Raw genomic sequence first — 22,912 nt, forward strand, 5'->3', positions numbered from 1 at the left:
TTGTGTGTCCCCTGGTGGTGCACATTCACACAGGCCTCGGTGCGCACCGCAAAATTATTCCGCACATGGGTGGACCCGATTCGGGGGAGCGTCGCTGCTGCACCCAGAGGGTCAGCGTCTGCACAGCTACTGGGGCAGAAGACACAGGCCTCACGAGAACAGCGGAACAGTTCATGTATTCAAACCTGCCACACGTACAGTACAAATATCCACAACGCCCCTTCTCCTTGGCTTGCCGGGCCGAGCAGACCGTCAGCGCCCCGGGGCCGGGGAAGAGCGAGGGGACCCCCGGGGCTGCGGCCGGCAGAGGAAGGGAGCAGCCGGCCCGCAAGGTCTGGGGCTACGCGTGGGCTGTGCAGGAGGATCCCTGATCCCACCGGTGCGGTGCCTTCAGGGCGGGCTGTGGCTTTTCCCGTCCCTGACGCTGCCCGCAGGACTCCCCCCCGCCCAGCACAGAACAGGGAACACGCTGCCCCGGTTCTCACCAGATCCACCGCTCAGGGGATCCTCGAACTGGGGCAGGAGAGGAACAGGCTGTGCCCCGCTGGGGACCAGTCGGCCATGGCCCAACGGGAGCACGGAGGCCAGGCTGGCGTCGGGGAGTGAGACACAGGGCGACTGCAGCCGTGGGCCTGGGAGCTGACCGTGGCCAGCGACCCCCCCCGAGGCAGTGCGATTAGTGGAGACAGCCGCAGCGGCCGAACGAGGAGCCGGGGACAGCCACGCAGGATGGCTCTGGGAGAAGCAGTGTGATGAAGGGGACACGCTGGCCCCCGATATGGACCGGTCTGAGGCAGTGCCGGCCGGAGACCCCCACGCCGGCACGGAGACACACCCGGACGGCATACGGCCGCGGGGGAACGGACAGCCGCGAGGCCGGACAATCAGTGCAAACGGCTGGCTCTGGGGTTGACAGTGTTGTCTGGTGTCACTTGTGCAGCTCAACACACACACGGGCGACATTCACACACGGAGTGCAACAGGCACGCAGAGCCCAACTAGCAGACTGGAGACTCGCTGTCTTACAGGCGGGCCGGCTGTTCCCGGGGGGGGGCTGGGGCGCACACAGACACCGCGTGTGTCCGCACCCCAGCCCCCAGCTACGCTGCTATTGCCCGGAGGGGAAGCTACCCCCTCCAGAAGCAAGCGAACCCCTGGGAAAGCAAGGCCCAGACAATTGGGGAAAGCCCGGGGCTGGGGGCAGTGTCCCGCCTCCTGCCCTCAGCTGGGCCAGGGGCCATGCTAGACACCCGCGGGGCCTGAGGATGGAGCGGGGGCGGCGGAGCCCAGGGGAGCCCCCGAGAGGGGCGCTGGGGTGCGAGGTGGGACGAGAGGGAGCCCAGCGCGTCTCCGCCTGCAGGTCTCCGGGGCTCTTCCCTCCTGTCCCCGGGGGGCGCGGGAGCCGGGCTCCCCCCGCGGCGCCGGCGCCAGCTCCGCACCCGGAGGCGGAGAGAGGCGGGGCGGGGCGGGGGGAGCCGGGAGGGCCGCCCCATGCTACCACTGCAGGAAGTCCCGCACGCGGCTCCAGAGTTTGGTGAGCCACAGGTCGGCGCCCAGGTCGCTCATGTACTGCAGCTCGGGCGTCAGCATCTTGCGGCACAGCTTGCGGTGCTTCTTGCTGATCCTCTTCTTCAGGTTGTAGCCCACGATGGACTTCTGGCCCAGCGGCTGCCAGGGCTGCATGGAGGGCTCCTGGATGGCGCTGGCGTCCACGGGGCGCCCCCCGTCGATGCAGATGCTCCGCATGCGCTCGTTCTCCCGCCGCAGCTCGGCCACGTCCCGGGCCATGCGCGCCCGCCCGTAGGCCTCCACCTTGCGCCAGAAGCTGGCGTTGAAGTGGCGGTAGAGCCGGGCGTCCAGCCGGTTCCAGGCGGTGGCCTGGTCGTAGAGCTCGCCCGTCAGCCGGGACACGGTGGAGTCCTTGCGGGCGTTGAGCTTGAAGTACAGGATGTCCTCGAGCTCCCAGCACAGCAGGTCCCGCAGCAGCACCAGCGACTCGTCGAAGTGCTCCAGCAGCATGACCAGGTGGAAGCGCCGCCCGATGTCCTGCAGGGCCTGCTCGGCCGCGGGGCTGGCAGGGCTCAGGCCGCTGTCGTAGCCCAGGTCGAAGGAGAGCAGGTTCCGCAGGTAGTGGGCGTTGAAGCCGCCGGGGTCGTAGTAGTGCCCGGGGGCGCGCAGGAACTCCGCCAGCTTGTCCTCGCCCGGCAGCGCCCAGGTGAGCGGCACCACGCGCCCGAAGTAGTGGAAGGAGGACTCGAAGAGGTAGGCGGGGTCGCGCAGCACCGTCACGAAGGCGGCGCCGGCCGGCAGCAGCGGGCGCACCTCCTCGTACCGCAAGCGCATGTGGTTGCAGATGACGTTGAAGCAGGCGCCGGGCCGGTAGCCCCGCACCTGGCTGCGCTGGAAGAAGGAGGGGTAGTAGAAGTCGTTGCGCCCGCGCGGGAAGGCGAACTTCAGCCGGTGCTTCTCGCCGAAGCGGAACAGGATGTTGAGCACGGTGCTGCTGGCCGTCTTGTGGGTCTTCAGGAACATGATGTCCAGCTTGGGCAGGCAGGCCGGCCCCGGGGCCCCGAGCGACCGGTTAGCCGCCACGGGCGCCCTGGACCGGGCAGGGGAGGAGGAGCAGGAGTACGGCACGGGAATCCTGCAGGAAAGGAAAGAACACGCACGTCGGGGGGCTGGCCAGGCCTGTCCACAGACCCTTCCGGCAGCGCTGGGGGGCCAGGCCTGTCCACAGACCCCTTCCGGCAGCACTGGGGGGCCAGGCCTGTCCACAGACCCCTTCCGGCAGCGCTGGGGGGCCAGGCCTGTCCACAGACCCCTTCCGGCAGTGCTGGGGGGCCAGGCCTGTCCACAGACCCCTTCCGGCAGTGCTGGGGGGCCAGGCCTGTCCACAGACCCCTTCCGGCAGCACTGGGGGGCCGGGCCTGTCCACAGACCCCTTCCGGCAGCGCTGGGGGGCCAGGCCTGTTCACAGACCCCTTCCGGCAGCGCTGGGGGGCCAGGCCTGTCCACAGACCCTTCCAGCTGCGCTGGGGAGCCAGGCCTGTCCACAGACCCTTCCGGCTGCGCTGGGGGGCCAGGCCTGTCCACAGACCCTTCCAGCTGCGCTGGGGAGCCAGGCCTGTCCACAGACCCTTCCGGCTGCGCTGGGGGGCCGGGCCTGTCCACAGACCCCTTCCGGCAGCGCTGGGGGGCCGGGCCTGTCCACAGACCCCTTCCGGCAGTGCTGGGGGGCCAGGCCTGTCCACAGACCCTTCCGGCAGTGCTGGGGGGCCAGGCCTGTCCACAGACCCTTCCGGCAGCGCTGGGGGGCCAGGCCTGTCCACAGACCCCTTCCGGCAGTGCTGGGGGGCCGGGCCTGTTCACAGACCCCTTCCGGCAGTGCTGGGGGGCCAGGCCTGTCCACAGACCCTTCCGGCAGCGCTGGGGGGCCGGGCCTGTCCACAGACCCCTTCCGGCAGTGCTGGGGGGCCAGGCCTGTCCACAGACCCCTTCCGGCAGCACTGGGGGGCCAGGCCTGTCCACAGACCCCTTCCGGCAGTGCTGGGGGGCCAGGCCTGTCCACAGACCCCTTCCGGCAGCACTGGGGGGCCGGGCCTGTTCACAGACCCCTTCCGGCAGTGCTGGGGGGCCGGGCCTGTCCACAGACCCTTCCAGCAGCGCTGGGGGGCCGGGCCTGTCCACAGACCCCTTCCGGCAGCACTGGGGGGCCGGGCCTGTTCACAGACCCCTTCCGGCAGTGCTGGGGGGCCAGGCCTGTCCACAGACCCTTCCGGCAGCGCTGGGGGGCCGGGCCTGTCCACAGACCCCTTCCGGCAGTGCTGGGGGGCCAGGCCCGTCCACAGACCCCTTCCGGCAGCGCTGGAGGTCTATCCAGGAGGGGGTGGGTCCTGTGGGAGGGGACTCCCCCATGCCAGGTTGGGGGCGGCAGGCAGGCTGTCCGGGGGGCAGGCCCTGTGGCAGGTGGGGGGGGGCCGAGGGTTTTCCGGGGGGGGGCAGGCCTGTGGCAGGCGGGGGGGCCCGGGGGGCCGCGGGGGGCAGGCCCTGTGGCAGGCGGGGGGGGGCCGAGGGGCCGCGGGGGGGGCGGCCCTGTGGCAGGCGGGGGGGGGCCGAGGGGCTGGGGGGGGGGCAGGCCCTGTGGCAGGCGGGGGGGGGCCGAGGGGCCGCGGGGGGGCGGCCCTGTGGCAGGCGGGGGGGCCGAGGGGCTGCGGGGGGGGGCAGGCCCTGTGGCAGGCGGGGGGGGGGCCGAGGGGCCGCGGGGGGGGCGGCCCTGTGCCGGCAGGCTGGGGGGGGCCGAGGGGCCGCGGGGGGGCAGGCCCTGTGGCAGGCGGGGGGCCAGGGCTGGGGGGGGGCAGGCCCTGTGGCAGGCGGGGTGGGCCGAGGGGCTGCGGGGGGGGCAGGCCCTGTGGCAGGCGGGGGGCCAGGGGCCGCCGGGGGGCAGGCCCTGTGGCAGGCGGGGGGCCGAGGGGCCGCGGGGGGGCAGGCCCTGTGGCAGGCGGGGGGGCCAGGGGCCGCGGGGGGGCAGGCCCTGTGGCAGGCGGGGGGCCGAGGGGCGCGGGGGGGGCAGGCCCTGTGGCAGGCGGGGGGGCCAGGGGCCGCGGGGGGGCAGGCCCTGTGGCAGGCGGGGGGGGGCCGAGGGGCCGCGGTGGGGGCAGGCCCTGTGGCAGGCGGGGGGGCCGGGGGGCCGGGGGGGGCAGGCCCTGTGGCAGGCGGGGGGGGGGCCGAGGGGCCGCGGTGGGGGCAGGCCCTGTGGCAGGGGGCAGGGGGGGCCAGGAGGGGCCGCGGGGGGCAGGCCCTGTGGCAGGCGGGGGGGGCCAGGGGCTGCGGGGGGGGGCAGGCCCTGTGGCAGGCGGGGGGGGGCCGAGGGGCCGCGGGGGGGGCAGGCCCTGTGGCAGGCGGGGGGGGGCCGAGGGGGCCGCGGGGGGGGCAGGCCCTGTGGCAGGCGGGGGGGGGCCGAGGGGCCGCGGGGGGGGCAGGCCCTGTGGCGGGGGGGGGGCCGAGGGGCCGCGGGGGGGGCAGGCCCTGTGGCAGGCGGGGGGGGCCGAGGGGCCGCGGGGGGGGCAGGCCCTGTGGCAGGGGGGGGGGGCCGAGGGGCCGCGGGGGGGGGCAGGCCCTGTGGCAGGCGGGGGGGCGGAGGGGCCGCGGGGGTCACTCACTGCCTGGTGCCGGCGTGCGGGGGCGCCCCGACGTACGAATACAGCAGCAGCATGAGGCTGGTCAGCACCGTGCCCAGCGCCAGCCCCTTGCCCACGGACCTGCAGGGCCTCTGCGTCGGCGGCATGACGGGCACCTGCGGAGGGCACAGGGCGTTAGGGGGCGGGCGCCGGGGAGGGCACAGGGCGTTAGGGGGGAGGCGCCGGGGAGGGCACAGGGCGTTAGGGGGGAGGCGCCGGGGAGGGCACAGGGCGTTAGGGGGAGGCGCCGGGGAGGGCACAGGGCGTTAGGGGGAGGCGCCGGGGAGGGCACAGGGCGTTAGGGGGAGGCTCCGGGGAGGGCACAGGGCGTTAGGGGGAGGCGCCGGGGAGGGCACAGGGCGTTAGGGGGCGGGCGCCGGGGAGGGCACAGGGCGTTAGGGGGCGGGCGCCGGGGAGGGCACAGGGCGTTAGGGGGAGGCTCCGGGGAGGGCACAGGGCGTTAGGGGGAGGCGCCGGGGAGGGCACAGGGCGTTAGGGGGCGGGCGCCGGGGAGGGCACAGGGCGTTAGGGGGCGGCGCCGGGGAGGGCACAGGGCGTTAGGGGGAGGCGCCGGGGAGGGCACAGGGCGTTAGGGGGAGGCGCCGGGGAGGGCACAGGGCGTTAGGGGGAGGCGCCGGGGAGGGCACAGGGCGTTAGGGGGGGGCGCCGGGGAGGGCACAGGGCGTTAGGGGGAGGCGCCGGGGAGGGCACAGGGCGTTAGGGGGAGGCGCCGGGGAGGGCACAGGGCGTTAGGGGGAGGCGCCGGGGAGGGCACAGGGCGTTAGGGGGAGGCGCCGGGGAGGGCACAGGGCGTTAGGGGGAGGCGCCGGGGAGGGCACAGGGCGTTAGGGGGAGGCGCCGGGGAGGGCACAGGGCGTTAGGGGGAGGCGCCGGGGAGGGCACAGGGCGTTAGGGGGAGGCGCCGGGGAGGGCACAGGGCGTTAGGGGGAGGCGCCGGGGAGGGCACAGGGCGTTAGGGGGAGGCGCCGGGGAGGGCACAGGGCGTTAGGGGGAGGCGCCGGGGAGGGCACAGGGCGTTAGGGGGAGGCGCCGGGGAGGGCACAGGGCGTTAGGGGGGAGGCGCCGGGGAGGGCACAGGGCGTTAGGGGGAGGCGCCGGGGAGGGCACAGGGCGTTAGGGGGAGGCGCCGGGGAGGGCACAGGGCGTTAGGGGGAGGCGCCGGGGAGGGCACAGGGCGTTAGGGGGGAGGCGCCGGGGAGGGCACAGGGCGTTAGGGGGAGGCGCCGGGGAGGGCACAGGGCGTTAGGGGGAGGCGCCGGGGAGGGCACAGGGCGTTAGGGGGAGGCGCCGGGGAGGGCACAGGGCGTTAGGGGGAGGCGCCGGGGAGGGCACAGGGCGTTAGGGGGAGGCGCCGGGGAGGGCACAGGGCGTTAGGGGGAGGCGCCGGGGAGGGCACAGGGCGTTAGGGGGAGGCGCCGGGGAGGGCACAGGGCGTTAGGGGGAGGCGCCGGGGAGGGCACAGGGCGTTAGGGGGGGGCGCCGGGGAGGGCACAGGGCGTTAGGGGGCGGGCGCCGGGGAGGGCACAGGGCGTTAGGGGGCGGGCGCCGGGGAGTGCACAGGGCGTTAGGGGGAGGCTCCGGGGAGGGCACAGGGCGTTAGGGGGAGGCTCCGGGGAGGGCACAGGGCGTTAGGGGGAGGCGCCGGGGAGGGCACAGGGCGTTAGGGGGAGGCGCCGGGGAGGGCACAGGGCGTTAGGGGGAGGCGCCGGGGAGGGCACAGGGCGTTAGGGGGAGGCGCCGGGGAGGGCACAGGGCGTTAGGGGGAGGCGCCGGGGAGGGCACAGGGCGTTAGGGGGAGGCGCCGGGGAGGGCACAGGGCGTTAGGGGGAGGCGCCGGGGAGGGCACAGGGCGTTAGGGGGGGGCGCCGGGGAGGGCACAGGGCGTTAGGGGGCGGGCGCCGGGGAGGGCACAGGGCGTTAGGGGGCGGGCGCCGGGGAGTGCACAGGGCGTTAGGGGGCGGGCGCCGGGGAGGGCACAGGGCGTTAGGGGGAGGCGCCGGGGAGGGCACAGGGCGTTAGGGGGCGGGCGCCGGGGAGGGCACAGGGCGTTAGGGGGGGGCGCCGGGGAGGGCACAGGGCGTTAGGGGGCGGGCGCCGGGGAGGGCACAGGGCGTTAGGGGGAGGCGCCGGGGAGGGCACAGGGCGTTAGGGGGCGGGCGCCGGGGAGGGCACAGGGCGTTAGGGGGCGGGCGCCGGGGAGGGCACAGGGCGTTAGGGGGAGGCTCCGGGGAGGGCACAGGGCGTTAGGGGGAGGCGCCGGGGAGGGCACAGGGCGTTAGGGGGAGGCGCCGGGGAGGGCACAGGGCGTTAGGGGGAGGCGCCGGGGAGGGCACAGGGAGTTAGGGGGCGGGCGCCGGGGAGGGCACAGGGCGTTAGGGGGCGGGCGCCGGGGAGGGCACAGGGCGTTAGGGGGAGGCGCCGGGGAGGGCACAGGGCGTTAGGGGGCGGCGCCGGGGAGGGCACAGGGCGTTAGGGGGCGGGCGCCGGGGAGGGCACAGGGCGTTAGGGGGAGGCTCCGGGGAGGGCACAGGGCGTTAGGGGGAGGCGCCGGGGAGGGCACAGGGCGTTAGGGGGCGGGCGCCGGGGAGGGCACAGGGCGTTAGGGGGAGGCGCCGGGGAGGGCACAGGGCGTTAGGGGGAGGCGCCGGGGAGGGCACAGGGCGTTAGGGGGCGGGCGCCGGGGAGGGCACAGGGCGTTAGGGGGCGGGCGCCGGGGAGGGCACAGGGCGTTAGGGGGAGGCTCCGGGGAGGGCACAGGGCGTTAGGGGGAGGCTCCGGGGAGGGCACAGGGCGTTAGGGGGAGGCGCCGGGGAGGGCACAGGGCGTTAGGGGGAGGCGCCGGGGAGGGCACAGGGCGTTAGGGGGAGGCGCCGGGGAGGGCACAGGGCGTTAGGGGGCGGGCGCCGGGGAGGGCACAGGGCGTTAGGGGGCGGGCGCCGGGGAGGGCACAGGGCGTTAGGGGGAGGCGCCGGGGAGGGCACAGGGCGTTAGGGGGCGGGCGCCGGGGAGGGCACAGGGCGTTAGGGGGCGGGCGCCGGGGAGTGCACAGGGCGTTAGGGGGCGGGCGCCGGGGAGGGCACAGGGCGTTAGGGGGAGGCTCCGGGGAGGGCACAGGGCGTTAGGGGGCGGGCGCCGGGGAGGGCACAGGGCGTTAGGGGGAGGCGCCGGGGAGGGCACAGGGCGTTAGGGGGCGGGCGCCGGGGAGGGCACAGGGCGTTAGGGGGCGGGCGCCGGGGAGGGCGGGCAGGCCGGACAGACGCCTGTCGGGTCGCTCTCCAGGGGCCGGGCCCTGCCGCAGGGCAGGGGACCGGACTCGCTGCCCTCGCAGCCCCTGCCGGCTCTAGGACTCCACGCTGTCTCCGGCCCGCCCCGCCCCGCACAGCCCGCGCCCTGACGCAAGGGCCGAGCCCCCTAGGCCAGCCCATCCCTCTGAGCGTGGCCGGGCCGCGGAGCCCCTGGCCCCGGGGCGATCCCCTCCCTCCCTCCCTCGGGGGCTCTGCTGGGCTGGCTGCAGACCGGGCCCCTCGGGCGCTGTGCGAATCGGGACGAGCAGTCCTGCCCCCGCTCCCACGGCTCGGTCAATCATTTCCAGGTTCTCCGTGCCCCCAGGGCTTTCCCAGCATTGCTCCTTGCGTCGCCAGCCTGGCTCCGAACCACCGACCTTCTCGCCCCGGCGGCTCCCGAACCGCCCCCAGGAAGGGCCCAGCCAGGCCTGTGTCCGACCCGACCCCTGGCGCAAAGGGATTCGGGCTGGCTGCCCCGGGAACCCTCGGCCAGCTGAAACGGACGTTCCTCTTCTCACCCAGCTCAGACCTGCCCCGGTTCGCCGTGGGCACCTGCTCTGGCCTTGTGTGTGCACGGCCCGGCCCCACGAGAGCGCCTGGCCCACATGCCCTCCCACCGGGGCTAGGCCTGGCCGGGACCCTGGCTCTCTGGGTGTGCGCGAGCCCCTCGGAGCAGTCGCCAGGGCCCCGTGTGCATGCCAGCCACGCAGGCCGGGGTGCTGGGAGTCTGCATGGCTGGGGCAGGGCACGTCCGCTCCCCGGGGACGTGCACCCAGGAGGCAGCCGCAGGGAAATCCATGGCGCTTTGTCCTGCTCTCCAGGGAAGGGGCTTGCCTTGGGGCCCGGGGACAGCCCCTGCCGCTCTCCGGCCCGGTTCACTGACACGCAGGGGTGGGGTCAGCACTCTGCCCCTCCTCCGCCCAGGGTCTGCAGCCCTCCTGCTCCCCCCGCCGGGATACTGCACCTGCCAGCCGCTGCCTGCCCGGGACCCGGGACGGTTCTCTGGGTCCCAGCGAGCGGCGGGGAGGGTGTGAGAGCTGCAATGCAGCATTGCTGTCCTCTGGGTCACACAAGGAGACTGGCTGCCCAGGGAGGGGACGCTGCTCGCACGACTGAGCCCGGCACGCAGACCTGGAACCGGGGCCCTCCCGAGCAGTGCCCCGGAGCCCGACGATGGAGATCGCAGCCCGTGAGCTCTCAGCCCTCCATCTGGGGGTGTGCCCCTTTCACAGTGGCGGAGGGGCAGCCGTGTCCATGTGTGCCGGCACTCTCTGAACCCCTCGCCTAGCGCCCCGGCGGGAGGGAACTGCCCCTTCCGCTCGCAGCCCCGGGGGAAGCCAGCCACGAGCCGAGCGGCTTTTGCTGCGATTTCGAGGATAAAAACGTCACAGAGACATCAGCCACTCAAACGCCCGAAGCCGCTTCCGGGCCAAGAAGCAAAAAGGGCCCGTGCCCAGCGTGCCCTGGAAGCCGGAGCGATTCAGCTGCCGCAGCGCTGGTGAGCAAAGGTTTTCCGGTTCCTACGGCGGTGCGCGTTCACACGTGCCTCGGTGCGCCTAGGCTTTATTCCGCACGGGGATGGAAACAACAGAGGGAACGCTGCGCGTGCCGGATCCCGCAAGCCCTTTGCAAGGCGCCTGTCAGAGGGGAGGCAGGAGAGAGGCCAGCTGAATAATGCATGGGGCCTGTAAACGGAGCCGCCGGCTGCGGCTGGTAACAGGACACCCAACGCCGCAGCCCGATGTCGGGCAGAGCCAGCCCCCCGCCCCCTGGAGGAGCGTGGCGGAGCCGGAGCTGGAGCAGGTGGACCGCCCGGGAGGTGGAGGCTGGAATTAGGACAAACATCCCGTCCGGCTAGTTAAGTCAGCAAAATGTGGGGGCTGAAATCATGGGGGGAAGGGGGGCAGGGCCCCAGAGGCGGGGCTGGCAGCTGGAGCAGGCCAGAAGCAGAGCTGGGTGGCACTCCCTTCCCCCTCCGTGGGGCGGTGTGCCCCCCAGTGCGGGGACCTCGAGTCTAATAAAACTTTGTGCTGCCTTCAGTGCGGGGGCTGGAGTAGACACCAAGCCCCCGTTCTTCTACCTCCTGATAGACAGGAACCCGCCCCGGGAGCAGGTGCACCGTAGCGGCAGCGGCACGGCACGGCGCTGCCCCAATGTATCGGGGTCAGGCCGGCGAGTGTGTGCCCCTCGAGCCGAACCAGAGCCGGTCCGCCAGGGTGAGCCCCACTGCTATACGGAGCTGCAGCTCCCCAGGGCCTGGCCATCGAAGCGCCCATTGGCCGCGGATCCCTGTTCATGGCCAATAGGAGCTGCGGGAAGCGGTGGCTGGGTCTGTGCCGCTTCCTGCTGCTCCCATTGGCTGGGAACGGCGATCCATGGCCAACCGGAGCTGCGGGAAGCGGTGGCTGGGTCTGTGCCGCTTCCTGCTGCTCCCATTGGCTGGGAACGGCGATCCATGGCCAACGGGAGCTGCGGGAAGCGGTGGCTGGGTCTGTGCCGCTTCCTGCTGCTCCCATTGGCTGGGAACGGCGATCCATGGCCAACGGGAGCTGCGGGAAGCGGTGGCTGGGTCTGTGCCGCTTCCTGCTGCTCCCATTGGCTGGGAACGGCGATCCATGGCCAACGGGAGCTGCGGGAAGCGGTGGCTGGGTCTGTGCCGCTTCCTGCTGCTCCCATTGGCTGGGAACGGCGATCCATGGCCAACGGGAGCTGGGGAGGTGCAGATACACATGGGGCGAGTGGTGAGACAAAGGGATCTCCCCGACCGAGGGGCACAGGAGCGCACTGGGCTAGCCAGACTGACGGTGCCTCAGCGCGCTGCGACCCACCAAGCGAGTGAGCCTGGAGGTGCCTGCACGACTCCAGAGCCTTGCTCATTCGTACGCATGGATTCCCCACGGGGCCGGGCTCGTCCCAAACACTCTCCAGCTCCAGACGCCTGGCCGATGCTCTGCAGCCAGCAGCTGAGCAGTGCAGCCGTGCTGAGCCGTGCGAGGGGCCGCGCTGCTTTCACTTTCATCTGGAGAGCTCCCGGGAGCCAGAAGGGCTGGACAGGGGGGCGCGAGCGAAGCCAGGCCTGCATGGCCAGCCCCGGCTCACCTCCTTCCCTCCCGCTAACATGGTGCAGGGACAGCCCCGCGCTCTGGGACCGGGTCACTGGGAAGTGCTATGTCAGAGCTAGCTCATTAGGGTTAATTATTAATCATCATTATCACTGCGGAGGGCCAGGCTTTAAGCATCTACCTTCCTTATTCAGCAGGGCCAGGGACAGACCCGGGCAGTGAACCCAGCAGCTGCCTCCTGCAGCCGGTGCCCGGCTCCGCAAGAACGAGGAGTCCGGGGGAGCTTAGATCGAGTAGGGCCTGAGCGTTTGTGGCTTCCTCGGGTGCAGCGGTGTGGGAATCACAGAGGCAGGGTGCACAGGCAGCAGCACAACGACAGGAGGAAGGAGGCTGTATCGTCGGGGCCGGCTGTAGGCGGTGCAGCATGTGCTGTGTGCTGGCTGGAAGCTGGAGGTGCGTAGCTAGGAAGAGTGGTCAGTAGGTTTCCGGCACAGCGGGGTGTTGATGTGCCCGTCGGTTCTTTGCGCTGTGCTGTCCGGGCACGCCGACGGGATCGGTACGGAGAGCTCTTGAAACGTTCATGCCCCCCCGGGGAAGGGAGGAACCAGAGCGACAGAGCCAAGCGAGGAACCAGGCGTCCCCTGCTTCGGGACAGGCCCGACGAGGAAAATCACAGACCCCCACAACCCCTCCAGCGCATCACTGAATCCACAGCCTGTCCTGGAACTCGGTCCCTCCCGCTCACGGGCCAGTCCTCGCCTACACACAGCCCCTCGCCGCCCACGCGCACCAACAGGGACCTGCCTGCCGCAAACCCTGGGACAGCGCCATCACTGCCCCCACCACGCCAGCGCCTCGGCCACCTGCACACGCTCTTCCGCCCTCTCTGCCAGCAACGCCTCCGCCATGGCCACGCCCGGCCATCTCTGCCACAGGGACACACGTCAGACCTCCGGCCTGGCGACTCCACAGACCTGGGGCAGACATTGAACCTCCCCGCGCAGGCCGTAATGGCTTTGACGTAGCCGTCCTCCTCCAGATGAACGTCCAAACCCGATGAGCGAGGGAACCAGCGCGCTACGGCAAGCTCCAGCCAGGCAGCTTAGGCCTGGATAACGATTGAAACCGGTTAACGCGCTGCCAAGGCCACTCTCCCTCTCTTGCTATTCACATCTTCCCATCGGCCTCCGGCCCCGGCTGGGTTAGCCTCCTTAGCGCCGGCCCTAGGCTGGATCCGTCCTTTCCTTTTCCTGCTGTACGTTGTCGCTGGGCCCCGGCCCCTGCGATCTCCGCGCCGCTGCGACCGATGAAGGGGGCTCGCCCCACGGCGGCTGCTAAGGTGCTGCCGGACGCCTGGCTGCTTTGGCAGGTACAGAGCGACCCGGCTCCCCCTGGCTCTGCGAGAGGCGTCTCTAATCCCCGCCTGTTCCCACGGGCAGGGGGATCCCGGGGAAGCGTCAGGTCATCCCCTGCTCCCGGGCCTGGCCGCTGGGAGGCTCAGACGCCTGCAGGCCTGGGAGGGCGCGCACCCGCCGGGGTGGGCCTGGGCCTTGCGCGGATTAATCGTTAATGCAACCCCGCAGGGAGCCGGCCTGGGCCGTGGCGCCCCTTGAAGGACGACGGGGCCGGGCATTGCCAGGGTTACCACAGGTAGGTCACCTTCTGAAGGAGAGCGCCACGGCGGGCCCCACGGAGACCACGGCCCCGGCCGCCTGCCCCACGGCCCGGCTACCCCCTCGGCCGGAGACACGCGTGGCTTGCACGGACACCCCGCCCCTGCCGCATGCACCCCGCTGTATCCACCCGCACACAGCCCCCGCATCCTCCCGCACACCCGCACACAGCCCCCGCATCCTCCCGCACACCTGCACAAAGCCCCCCCCGCATCCTCCTGCACACCCGCACACAGCCCCCGCATCCTCCCACATAACCGCACACAGCCCCCGCATCTTCCCGCACACCCGCACACAGCTCCCGCATCCTCCCGCACACCCGCACACAGCCCCCGCATCCTCCCGCACAACCGCACACAGGCCCCACGCATCCTCCTGCACACCCGCTGTGACGTAGTGGGGGTACTTGCTGGGCTGTGGTGACCCCTGCTGTCTGGAGCAAGACCCAGCAGGGAAAACCTCACTAGGCAGAGGTAATGCCAAACTTGTTGAACCAGTGGCCAGACACCCCCCATGGAGAGGAACAAAGGAAGGTGGATGCTGCCCTGGCTGGGGGGCAGGGCTGGAAGAGGGTTAGTGAGTTGCTGGATGGAAGGCAGAGAAGAAGGAGCTGGGGAGGGGGCTGGGACTCCCCTATCTCAAGGGGGGGGGGCATTGAGACCTCTTAGCCCCAGTTCCTGTAACCAGATTACGTCTGTGCTGCGCTGGGCTGGAGGAGCAATAAACCACCCTCAATTCCACTGGCTGGTGCAGTCTGTTTGTGCCATTTCGGGGTGCAGGAGACGGGGACCCCCAACGCGCCGTCACACCTGCACACTGCATCATGCATTCTCCTGCACAACCACACACAGCCCTACGCATCCTCCCGCACACCTGCACACAGGCCCCACATCCTCCTGCACAACCGCACACAGCCCCCACATCCTCCCACACACCCGCACACAGCCTCATGCATCCTCTTGCACACAGCCCCCGCATCCTCCCGCACACCCACACACAGGCCCCACATCCTCCCACACACCCGCACACAGCCTCATGCATCCTCTTGCACACAGCCCCCGCATCCTCCCGCACACCCGCACACAGGCCCCACATCCTCCCATACACCCACACACAGCCTCATGCATCCTCTTGCACACAGCCCCTGCATCCTCCCGCACACCCGCACACAGGCCCCACATCCTCCCATACACCCGCACACAGCCCCAAGCATCCTCCCGCACACAGCCTCAGCCAGCCTCCCTCATACACACACAGCCCCTGCCTGCTCGCTTGTGCTCACCCCCCCACTGTGCACAGCCCCTGCCTGCTCACTCGCGCTCACCCCCCCACTGCGCACAGCCCCTGCCTGCTCGCTCGCGCTCACCCCCCCACTGCACACAGCCCCTGCCTGCTTGGTCTCTTGTCCCGCTCACACACACACACACACACACACAGCCCCTGCCTGCTTGGTCTCTTGTCCCGCTCTCACACACACACACACACACACACACACACACACACACACACACACACACCCTGCTTGCTTGGTCTCTTGTCCCGCTCTCACACACACACACACACACACACACACACACACACACAGAGCCCCTGCCTGCTTGGTCTCTTGTCCTGCTCACACACACACACACACACACACACACACACACACACACACACACTGCCCCTGCCTGCTTGGTCTCTTGTCCCGCACACACACACAGCCCCTGCCTGCTTGGTCTCTTGTCACACACACACACACACACACACAGCCCCTGCTTGCTTGGTCTCTTGTCCCGCTCACACACACACACACACACACACACACACACACACACACACACAGCCCCTGCCTGCTTGGTCTCTTGTCCCGCACACACACACACACACACACACACACACACACACACACACACACACACACAGCCCCTGCCTGCTTGGTCTCTTGTCCTGCTCACACACACACACACACACACACACACACACACACACACAGCCCCTGCCTGCTTGGTCTCTTGTCCCGCTCTCACACACACACACACACACACACACACACACACACACACACACACACACACACACAGCCCCTGCCTGCTTGGTCTCTTGTCCCGCTCACACACACACACACACACACACACACACACACACACACAGCCCCTGCCTGCTTGGTCTCTTGTCCCGCTCACACACACACACACACACACACACACACAGCCCCTGCCTGCTTGGTCTCTTGTCCCGCTCACACACACACACACACACACAGCCCCTGCCTGCTTGGTCTCTTGTCCCGCTCACACACACACACACACACACAGCCCCTGCCTGCTTGGTCTCTTGTCCCGCTCACACACACACACACACACACACACACACACACACACACACACTGCCCCTGCCTGCTTGGTCTCTTGTCCCGCTCACACACACACACACACACACAGCCCCTGCCTGCTTGGTCTCTTGTCCCGCTCACACACACACACACACACACACACACACACACACACACACACACAGCCCCTGCCTGCTTGGTCTCTTGTCCCGCACACACACACACACACTCTCTTGTCCCGCTCACACACACACACACACACACACACACACACACAGCCCCTGCCTGCTTGGTCTCTTGTCCCGCTCACACACACACACACACACACAGCCCCTGCCTGCTTGGTCTCTTGTCCCGCACACACACACACACACTCTCTTGTCCCGCTCTCACACACACACACACACACACACACACACACACACACACACACACAGCCCCTGCCTGCTTGGTCTCTTGTCCCGCTCACACACACACACACACACACAGCCCCTGCCTGCTTGGTCTCTTGTCCCGCTCACACACACACACACACACACAGCCCCTGCCTGCTTGGTCTCTTGTCCCGCTCACACACACACACACACACACACACACACACACACACACACACAGCCCCTGCCTGCTTGGTCTCTTGTCCCGCACACACACACACACACACACACACACACACACACTCTCTTGTCCCGCTCACACACACACTGCGTGCCCGCTGACTCACTCTCACACACACTCTCCCCCGGGAACGTCACCTCTGGTTTGGCCTCAGCGGCTGGCTGCGCACTGCCCTGTGCATGGGGGGCCGGGTGGGACCCGCCGGCGCGCGAGGGGCCGGGGATGGGGCTCCGACATGGGCTGTCCTGGCGCCAGCTCTCACCGGGCCGCCCGCCCTCGCTGCCTGGCCATGCCGCCCGCTCGGCAGCCTCTCTCCGCCGGTGCCGGCCGTACCCGGGAGCCCAGCCTGCCTCAGGTGTGCGGCGGGGCGGGGCCGTCTCCCTCTCCGGGAGGGAGCCTGCGGGCGCGGCTGCCTGGCTCCGGCTCCCCTCCCACTACCCGGCGCGCACAGAGAACCCATTCACAGCCGGCCCTCCAGGCCGGAACAAGGGGCCTTCTGTCTGCCCCTCAACAGGGCCATTGTGTCCGGCCCGGCCTCCTTCCCCGGGCACCGCCAGGCCTGGCAGCTCTGGCCAGCACGGGGCTCGGGGCGGGCTGCCCGGCGGCTAGCAGGCTTGGGTTCCTGGCTCCCCTGCCGGCCAGGGCGGGGCTCCCAGCCTGGCGGAGGTCCCTCAGCTGGTGCGACAGGGCCAGACCCACCAGCCGGGAACGGCCTTAGCTCATCCCGCCGGCGGGAAGCCCGTTGCGTCAGGGGGACTCTCCGTGGGCGCCAGCGCTGCGCCGGACCCCCGCTGCTGGCACTCGGCCACCCCCTTCTGCACCAGCCTCTCCGGGCGCCTTCCTCCGGGCCCCACCCCGGCCTGTTTATCTATTGACTTTACGCCGTCACCAGCGAGCCGCCGGGTCCCTGCCAAGTCAGTAAAGTCCAATGACAATCACACAAACTCTGCTGCCCTCTCTGCAGGGTTCGGCTTTCCCAGGCGTCAGTGGGCAGGGCTGGCTACGGGCGGCCTTGCCGCCGCTACTGTCCTCCCGGCCAGACGGGTGGCAGGGGACCAGGCCCTCGCGGTGCACGGCTGCCCATTGTGCCTCTTGGTGGGCAGCCAGGCAACGCCTGAGTGCGGAGAGCTGCTCTGCTGAAGAGATGTTTTGTGCAGAGTCCTGCCCTCTGGTCTCCTCTCTCACGAGGCGAGGAGTTCCACAGGTCATTCTGCCTCCCGCACCCAGGGCCGGGCTGTCGGGGGACGCTGTGCTTGCGGAGGGAGAGGCGTCTCCGGCAGCAGCCCTGGTCCGGGGAGAGCTGGACTCTGCTCGGCAGGGGCTGGGCTGATGCGCGCAGGCCCAGGGCAGGCTGCTGGGCGTGGCATGGGGGCGCGGGCCTGGCAGCTGAGCTGCGCTGCTGGAGCCGGGAGGCCCCAGATGTCCCGACTGGCTGGGCACAGCCGAGGGGCCGTTGGCGCTCTGGGCTGGGCAGGTGGTGGGAGAGGAGCGATCTTTACCCCATTGCCAGAGCTGGTCCCGCCAGGCGCCAGGCAGCAGGGCAGAGCCTAGGGCTGCCCATGCAGGGCTGGCCTAGTGTCCGAGCAGCAACTCTGGCGCCTCCCTCGGGCTCAGCTCCTGCGCAGCCTGGGGGCAGGGAGCCGGCGGGCGAGGCCGCGGCTCCGGAGGGCTCACGCAGCCTGGGAGGGCCACGAGCTCGGGGCGTCTCGCAGCCCCCGCACAGAAGCCCCTTTCTAGGCGCTACAGTGGAGGTCAGTCTGTGCCGCCCGGAAGGGGCGCTGCGCCCGCCCACCCCCACTGGCACTGCTCGCCGGGCGGGGGCCCTTGGCTCCGGAAGACGCCCGCCTCTGGTTCCCACAGCCCCTCGCAGGCCTGGCGCCCGCCCACCCCCACTGGCACTGCTCGCCGGGCGGGGGCCCTTGTGCTCCGGAAGAATCCCCCCTCTGGTTCCCACAGCCCCTCGCAGGCCTGGCGCCCGCCCACCCCCACTGGCACTGCTCGCCGGGCGGGGGCCCTTGTGCTCCGGAAGACGCCCGCCTCTGGTTCCCACGGCCCCTCGCACGCCTGGCGCCCGCCCACCCCCACTGGCACTGCTCGCCGGGCGGGGGCCCTTGTGCTCCGGAAGACGCCCGCCTCTGGTTCCCACGGCCCCTCGCAGGCCTGGCGCCCGCCCACCCCCACTGGCACTGCTCGCCGGGCGGGGGCCCTTGTGCTCCGGAAGACGCCCGCCTCTGGTTCCCACGGCCCCTCGCAGGCCTGGCGCCCGCCCACCCCCACTGGCACTGCTCGCCGGGCGGGGGCCCTTGTGCTCCGGAAGACGCCCGCCTCTGGTTCCCACGGCCCCTCGCAGGCCTGGCGCCCGCCCACCCCCACTGGCACTGCTCGCCGGGCGGGGGCCCTTGTGCTCCGGAAGACGCCCGCCTCTGGTTCCCACGGCCCCTCACAGGCCTGGCGCCCGCCCACCCCCACTGGCACTGCTCGCCGGGCGGGGGCCCTTGTGCTCCGGAAGACGCCTGCCTCTGGTTCCCACGGCCCCTCGCACGCCTGGCGCCCGCCCACCCCCACTGGCACTGCTCGCCGGGCGGGGGCCCTTGTGCTCCGGAAGACGCCTGCCTCTGGTTCCCACAGCCCCTCGCAGGCCTGGCGCCCACCCACCCCCACTGGCACTGCTCGCCGGGCGGGGGCCCTTGTGCTCCGGAAGACGCCCGCCTCTGGTTCCCACGGCCCCTCGCAGGCCTGGCGCCCGCCCACCCCCACTGGCACTGCTCGCCGGGCGGGGGCCCTTGTGCTCCGGAAGACGCCCGCCTCTGGTTCCCACGGCCCCTCGCAGGCCTGGCGCCCGCCCACCCCCACTGGCACTGCTCGCCGGGCGGGGGCCCTTGTGCTCCGGAAGACGCCCGCCTCTGGTTCCCACGGCCCCTCGCAGGCCTGGCGCCCGCCCACCCCCACTGGCACTGCTCGCCGGGCGGGGGCCCTTGTGCTCCGGAAGAATCCCCCCTCTGGTTCCCACAGCCCCTCGCAGGCCTGGCGCCCGCCCACCCCCACTGGCACTGCTCGCCGGGCGGGGGCCCTTGTGCTCCGCAAGACGCCCGCCTCTGGTTCCCACGGCCCCTCGCAGGCCTGGCGCCCGCCCACCCCCACTGGCACTGCTCGCCGGGCGGGGGCCCTTGTGCTCCGCAAGACGCCCGCCTCTGGTTCCCACGGCCCCTCGCAGGCCTGGCGCCCGCCCACCCCCACTGGCACTGCTCGCCGGGCGGGGGCCCTTGTGCTCCGCAAGACGCCCGCCTCTGGTTCCCACGGCCCCTCGCAGGCCTGGCGCCCGCCCACCCCCACTGGCACTGCTCGCCGGGCGGGGGCCCTTGTGCTCCGCAAGACGCCCGCCTCTGGTTCCCACGGCCCCTCGCAGGCCTGGCGCCCGCCCACCCCCACTGGCACTGCTCGCCGGGCGGGGGCCCTTGTGCTCCGGAAGACGCCCGCCTCTGGTTCCCACGGCCCCTCGCAGGCCTGGCGCCCACCCACCCCCACTGGCACTGCTCGCCGGGCGGGGGCCCTTGTGCTCCGGAAGACGCCCGCCTCTGGTTCCCACGGCCCCTCGCAGGCCTGGCGCCCGCCCACCCCCACTGGCACTGCTCGCCAGGCGGGGGCCCTTGTGCTCCGGAAGACGCCCGCCTCTGGTTCCCACGGCCCCTCGCAGGCCTGGCGCCCGCCCACCCCCACTGGCACTGCTCGCCGGGCGGGGGCCCTTGTGCTCCGCAAGACGCCCGCCTCTGGTTCCCATGGCCCCTCGCAGGCCTGGCGCCCGCCCACCCCCACTGGCACTGCTCGCCGGGCGGGGGCCCTTGTGCTCCGGAAGAATCCCCCCTCTGGTTCCCACAGCCCCTCGCAGGCCTGGCGCCCGCCCACCCCCACTGGCACTGCTCGCCGGGCGGGGGCCCTTGTGCTCCGCAAGACGCCCGCCTCTGGTTCCCACGGCCCCTCGCAGGCCTGGCGCCCGCCCACCCCCACTGGCACTGCTCGCCGGGCGGGGGCCCTTGTGCTCCGCAAGACGCCCGCCTCTGGTTCCCACGGCCCCTCGCAGGCCTGGCGCCCGGCCAGGGCCGCGGCGCAGGGCCGGGGCATGAAGACGCAGTTTGTTAGGGGGAACAAGCCGGCCTGGTGCTGGCCGCCCCGGGGACGGAGGCGTCTGCCGGCTGCTTTGTGCCCGGCAGGCAGTGTTACCGGAGCTGCCGCGGGAGGCTGCGGGCGGCTCTTTCCGCAGGCGGCACCTGCTCCCATCGGGGGCGCATTGCAGAGCGGGGCCTTCGCCGGCCTGCCCCCGTCCCCCCGCCTGCCAGCCGGACCGCTGCTTCCAAAGGGCTTTGCCCGCGGGCCTTGCTGTGCCAGGGCCACGCCAGCCAGAGGCCCGGAGAAGAGTAGGGGCCGCGGCTGTCTCGGCGCAGAGAGCCGCGTGGAAGGGAAGTCGTCCCTCGCAGCAGGGCCCGAGCCCCGCGTGGGTCAGGAGCACGGGCTCTCCAGGCGGGCAGGTCTGCTGCCTCCTCGGAAGCGCGTTGCACGGCCTAGCCGGCGCCCCGAGCCGAACGGCGCCTCTGCCCATCCACGGCCCTGCAGCTCTCCGGCACCCAGCCCCCTGGCTCTGGGGCTCTGCTGCTCCTCCCACCCGAAAGGGCCCAGGTCTCCATGGCACCCAGTCTCCCGCCCACCTCCCCGACCAGCTGTGGAATGGGGCGAATTCCAGAGCCGGCTCGTCAGGCCGGGAGGGCTCTTCCGCCCCTCCCGCTGGAGACGGAGCTGGGCCAGGCCGGGGCGCTGCAGGGAGCTGTGTGCGGAGCTCGGTCTGGGGAGGGCCAGAAGGCTGGAGGGGCCTGCGGCGGGGGAGCTGCCGGGCGCCCGGCACAGGAGGGGGTAACCGAACGGTCAAGGCAGCCCAGCTCATGTGCACTGGCGGCTGGCGGCTCTGACAGCGCAGCGAGAGGCTCACTGGCCCGCAGGGCATGCTGCGGTTCCTCGGTTCCGGGCGCCACGCTCCGCCACGGACACCAGAGCCACGGCGGCGACCCAAAACGGTGGGGCTAGTCTGGCTGGTGCCGCGCCAGAGCGAGACACAGGATCACTCCCTGAAAACATCCCCTCGCTGCAGCGCCCGTCAGAAAGCAAGGTACAAAAGGGGTAGCGAATAAGACAGAACACATCCTATTGCCGCTGCGGCCACGTCTTGAATGCCGCGTCCAGCATCTCTTGGCATTGGAAAGGTTCAGAGAAGGACAACCAAAATGAGGGGGTTTGGAACGGGGCCCGTCGGAAGAGCGATGAGAAGGACGGGGACTTGGAAGAGAGGAGAGCGAGGGGCATAGGACAGGCTCTGGACAATCCCGAGAGGTGTGGGCAAAGTGAATAGGGAGAAGTACACGTGCTCCCATGACATCCGAACGAGGGGCGCCCAATGAAATGAGCAGGCAGCGGGTTTCGAACCAACCAAAGGCGCTTTGCTTCACGCAGCGCCCGCTCGGGGAGGAAGGACTTACCCTGACGGCTGGCATCGATCTGGCCACGCCACCACCCGCAGCCCTGCCTGGCAGAGGAAACTGGAAAGCAAGAACAGGCCTTTAACAATCCAAGCCAACAGCGGGATGGGCCGACCCCTTGAAAGCAGAGCAAAAAGGCAGCCCGTGCGGCGGTAAACCAGGGCCCCACCCCACGGGACCAGGGGCCTAGATAAGCACGCCCTCTGGCACAGCCACCGTAGCTGGGGTAGAGCCGTAACTCAACCCGCATGCTGCCGGGCGCGAGCCACCCATGAGCTGGGGTCAGGAGCAAACAACTCAGCTGGGCAGGATCGATTAGCACTGGCCACGCCGCGAAAGAGGCGCCTTTCCCCAGCCTCCCCGGAGCTGCCAGGCCAGCAGAAAGGGGTCCGGCACCTGGCCTGGGGCTGTGGCAATGAGAGGACCGCAGGGCGCCTGCAAAGGCCCCGCACCTCAGCCCCATCCCAGATGCCACAGCCAGAGTCTTCACCGCTGCTCCCCGCCCCTCTGCCCCACTGTGAGTGCTCTCCCTGCAAGCCCCCTTGCCCAACCCTGAGCCCCTTCCCACACGCCGAGTCCATCAGCATCACCCCCCCAAGATCACAGAATCCCAGGGCGGGCCGAGACCACAGGAATCGAGTCCAGCCCCCCGCCCAAGGCAGGACCAGCCCCGACTCAGTCAACCCAGCCAGGGCTTGGTCCAGCCAGGACTTGACACCTCCAGGGATGGAGATTCCACCCTCCCTAGGGAGATCCCACCCCCTCCCAGCGCTTCCCACCCGCCTAGGGAAAGATTTTTTGCTAATCTCCAACCTAGACCCCCCCACTGTAACTTGAGCCCATTGCTCCTTGTTCTGCCATCTGCCACTACTGAGAACAGCCTCTCTCCATCCTCTTTGGAACCTCCCTTCAGGAAGTTGAAGGCTGCTCTCAAATCCCCCCTCGCTCTTCTCTTCTGCAGACTGAACAAACCCAAATCCCTCAGTCTCTCCTCTAGGTCATGTGCTCCAGCCCCCTAATCATTTTGGTCGCCCTCCGCTGGCCCCTCTCCAATGCGTCCACATCCCTTCTGTAGCGGGGGGCCCAGAACTGGACACAGTACTCCAGATGTGGCCTCACCAGAGCTGGATAAAGGGGAATAATGACACCTCTGGATCTGCTGGCAATGCTCCTCTTAATGCACCCGAAGCGCCTTTTGCCGTCTGGCTATAACATTCCTGCTCCTGGAGCGCAGACTCGGGGTC

General features: G+C 70.9%; 1 protein-coding gene across 5 annotated transcripts; it reads right to left on the reverse strand.

The window, feature by feature from the left end:
* Positions 1-157: 157 nt before the first annotated feature.
* GAL3ST1 (galactose-3-O-sulfotransferase 1) lies at positions 158-21,752 on the reverse strand. Of its 5 annotated transcripts, none has more exons than XM_075897905.2 (3): positions 21,669-21,752; positions 5,160-5,293; positions 158-2,644 (listed from the first exon to the last, which is right to left on the reverse strand). In XM_075897905.2, exons 1-3 carry the CDS (start codon positions 21,681-21,683, stop codon positions 1,495-1,497), a joined length of 1,299 nt encoding a protein of 432 aa, XP_075754020.1. In that variant the 5' UTR covers positions 21,684-21,752; the 3' UTR covers positions 158-1,494. The 5 variants fall into 5 exon arrangements, with proteins under 5 accessions (XP_075754020.1, XP_075754017.2, XP_075754021.1 ...); XM_075897902.2 differs by lacking the exon at positions 21,669-21,752 and adding an exon at positions 16,409-17,049; XM_075897906.2 differs by lacking the exon at positions 21,669-21,752 and adding an exon at positions 16,284-16,415.
* Between the last annotated feature and the right edge of the window lie 1,160 nt (positions 21,753-22,912).

Source organism: Pelodiscus sinensis, chromosome Z (genome assembly GCF_052426305.1).
Source record: "Pelodiscus sinensis isolate ZL-2025 chromosome Z, ASM5242630v1, whole genome shotgun sequence".
NCBI lineage: Eukaryota > Metazoa > Chordata > Testudines > Trionychidae > Pelodiscus > Pelodiscus sinensis.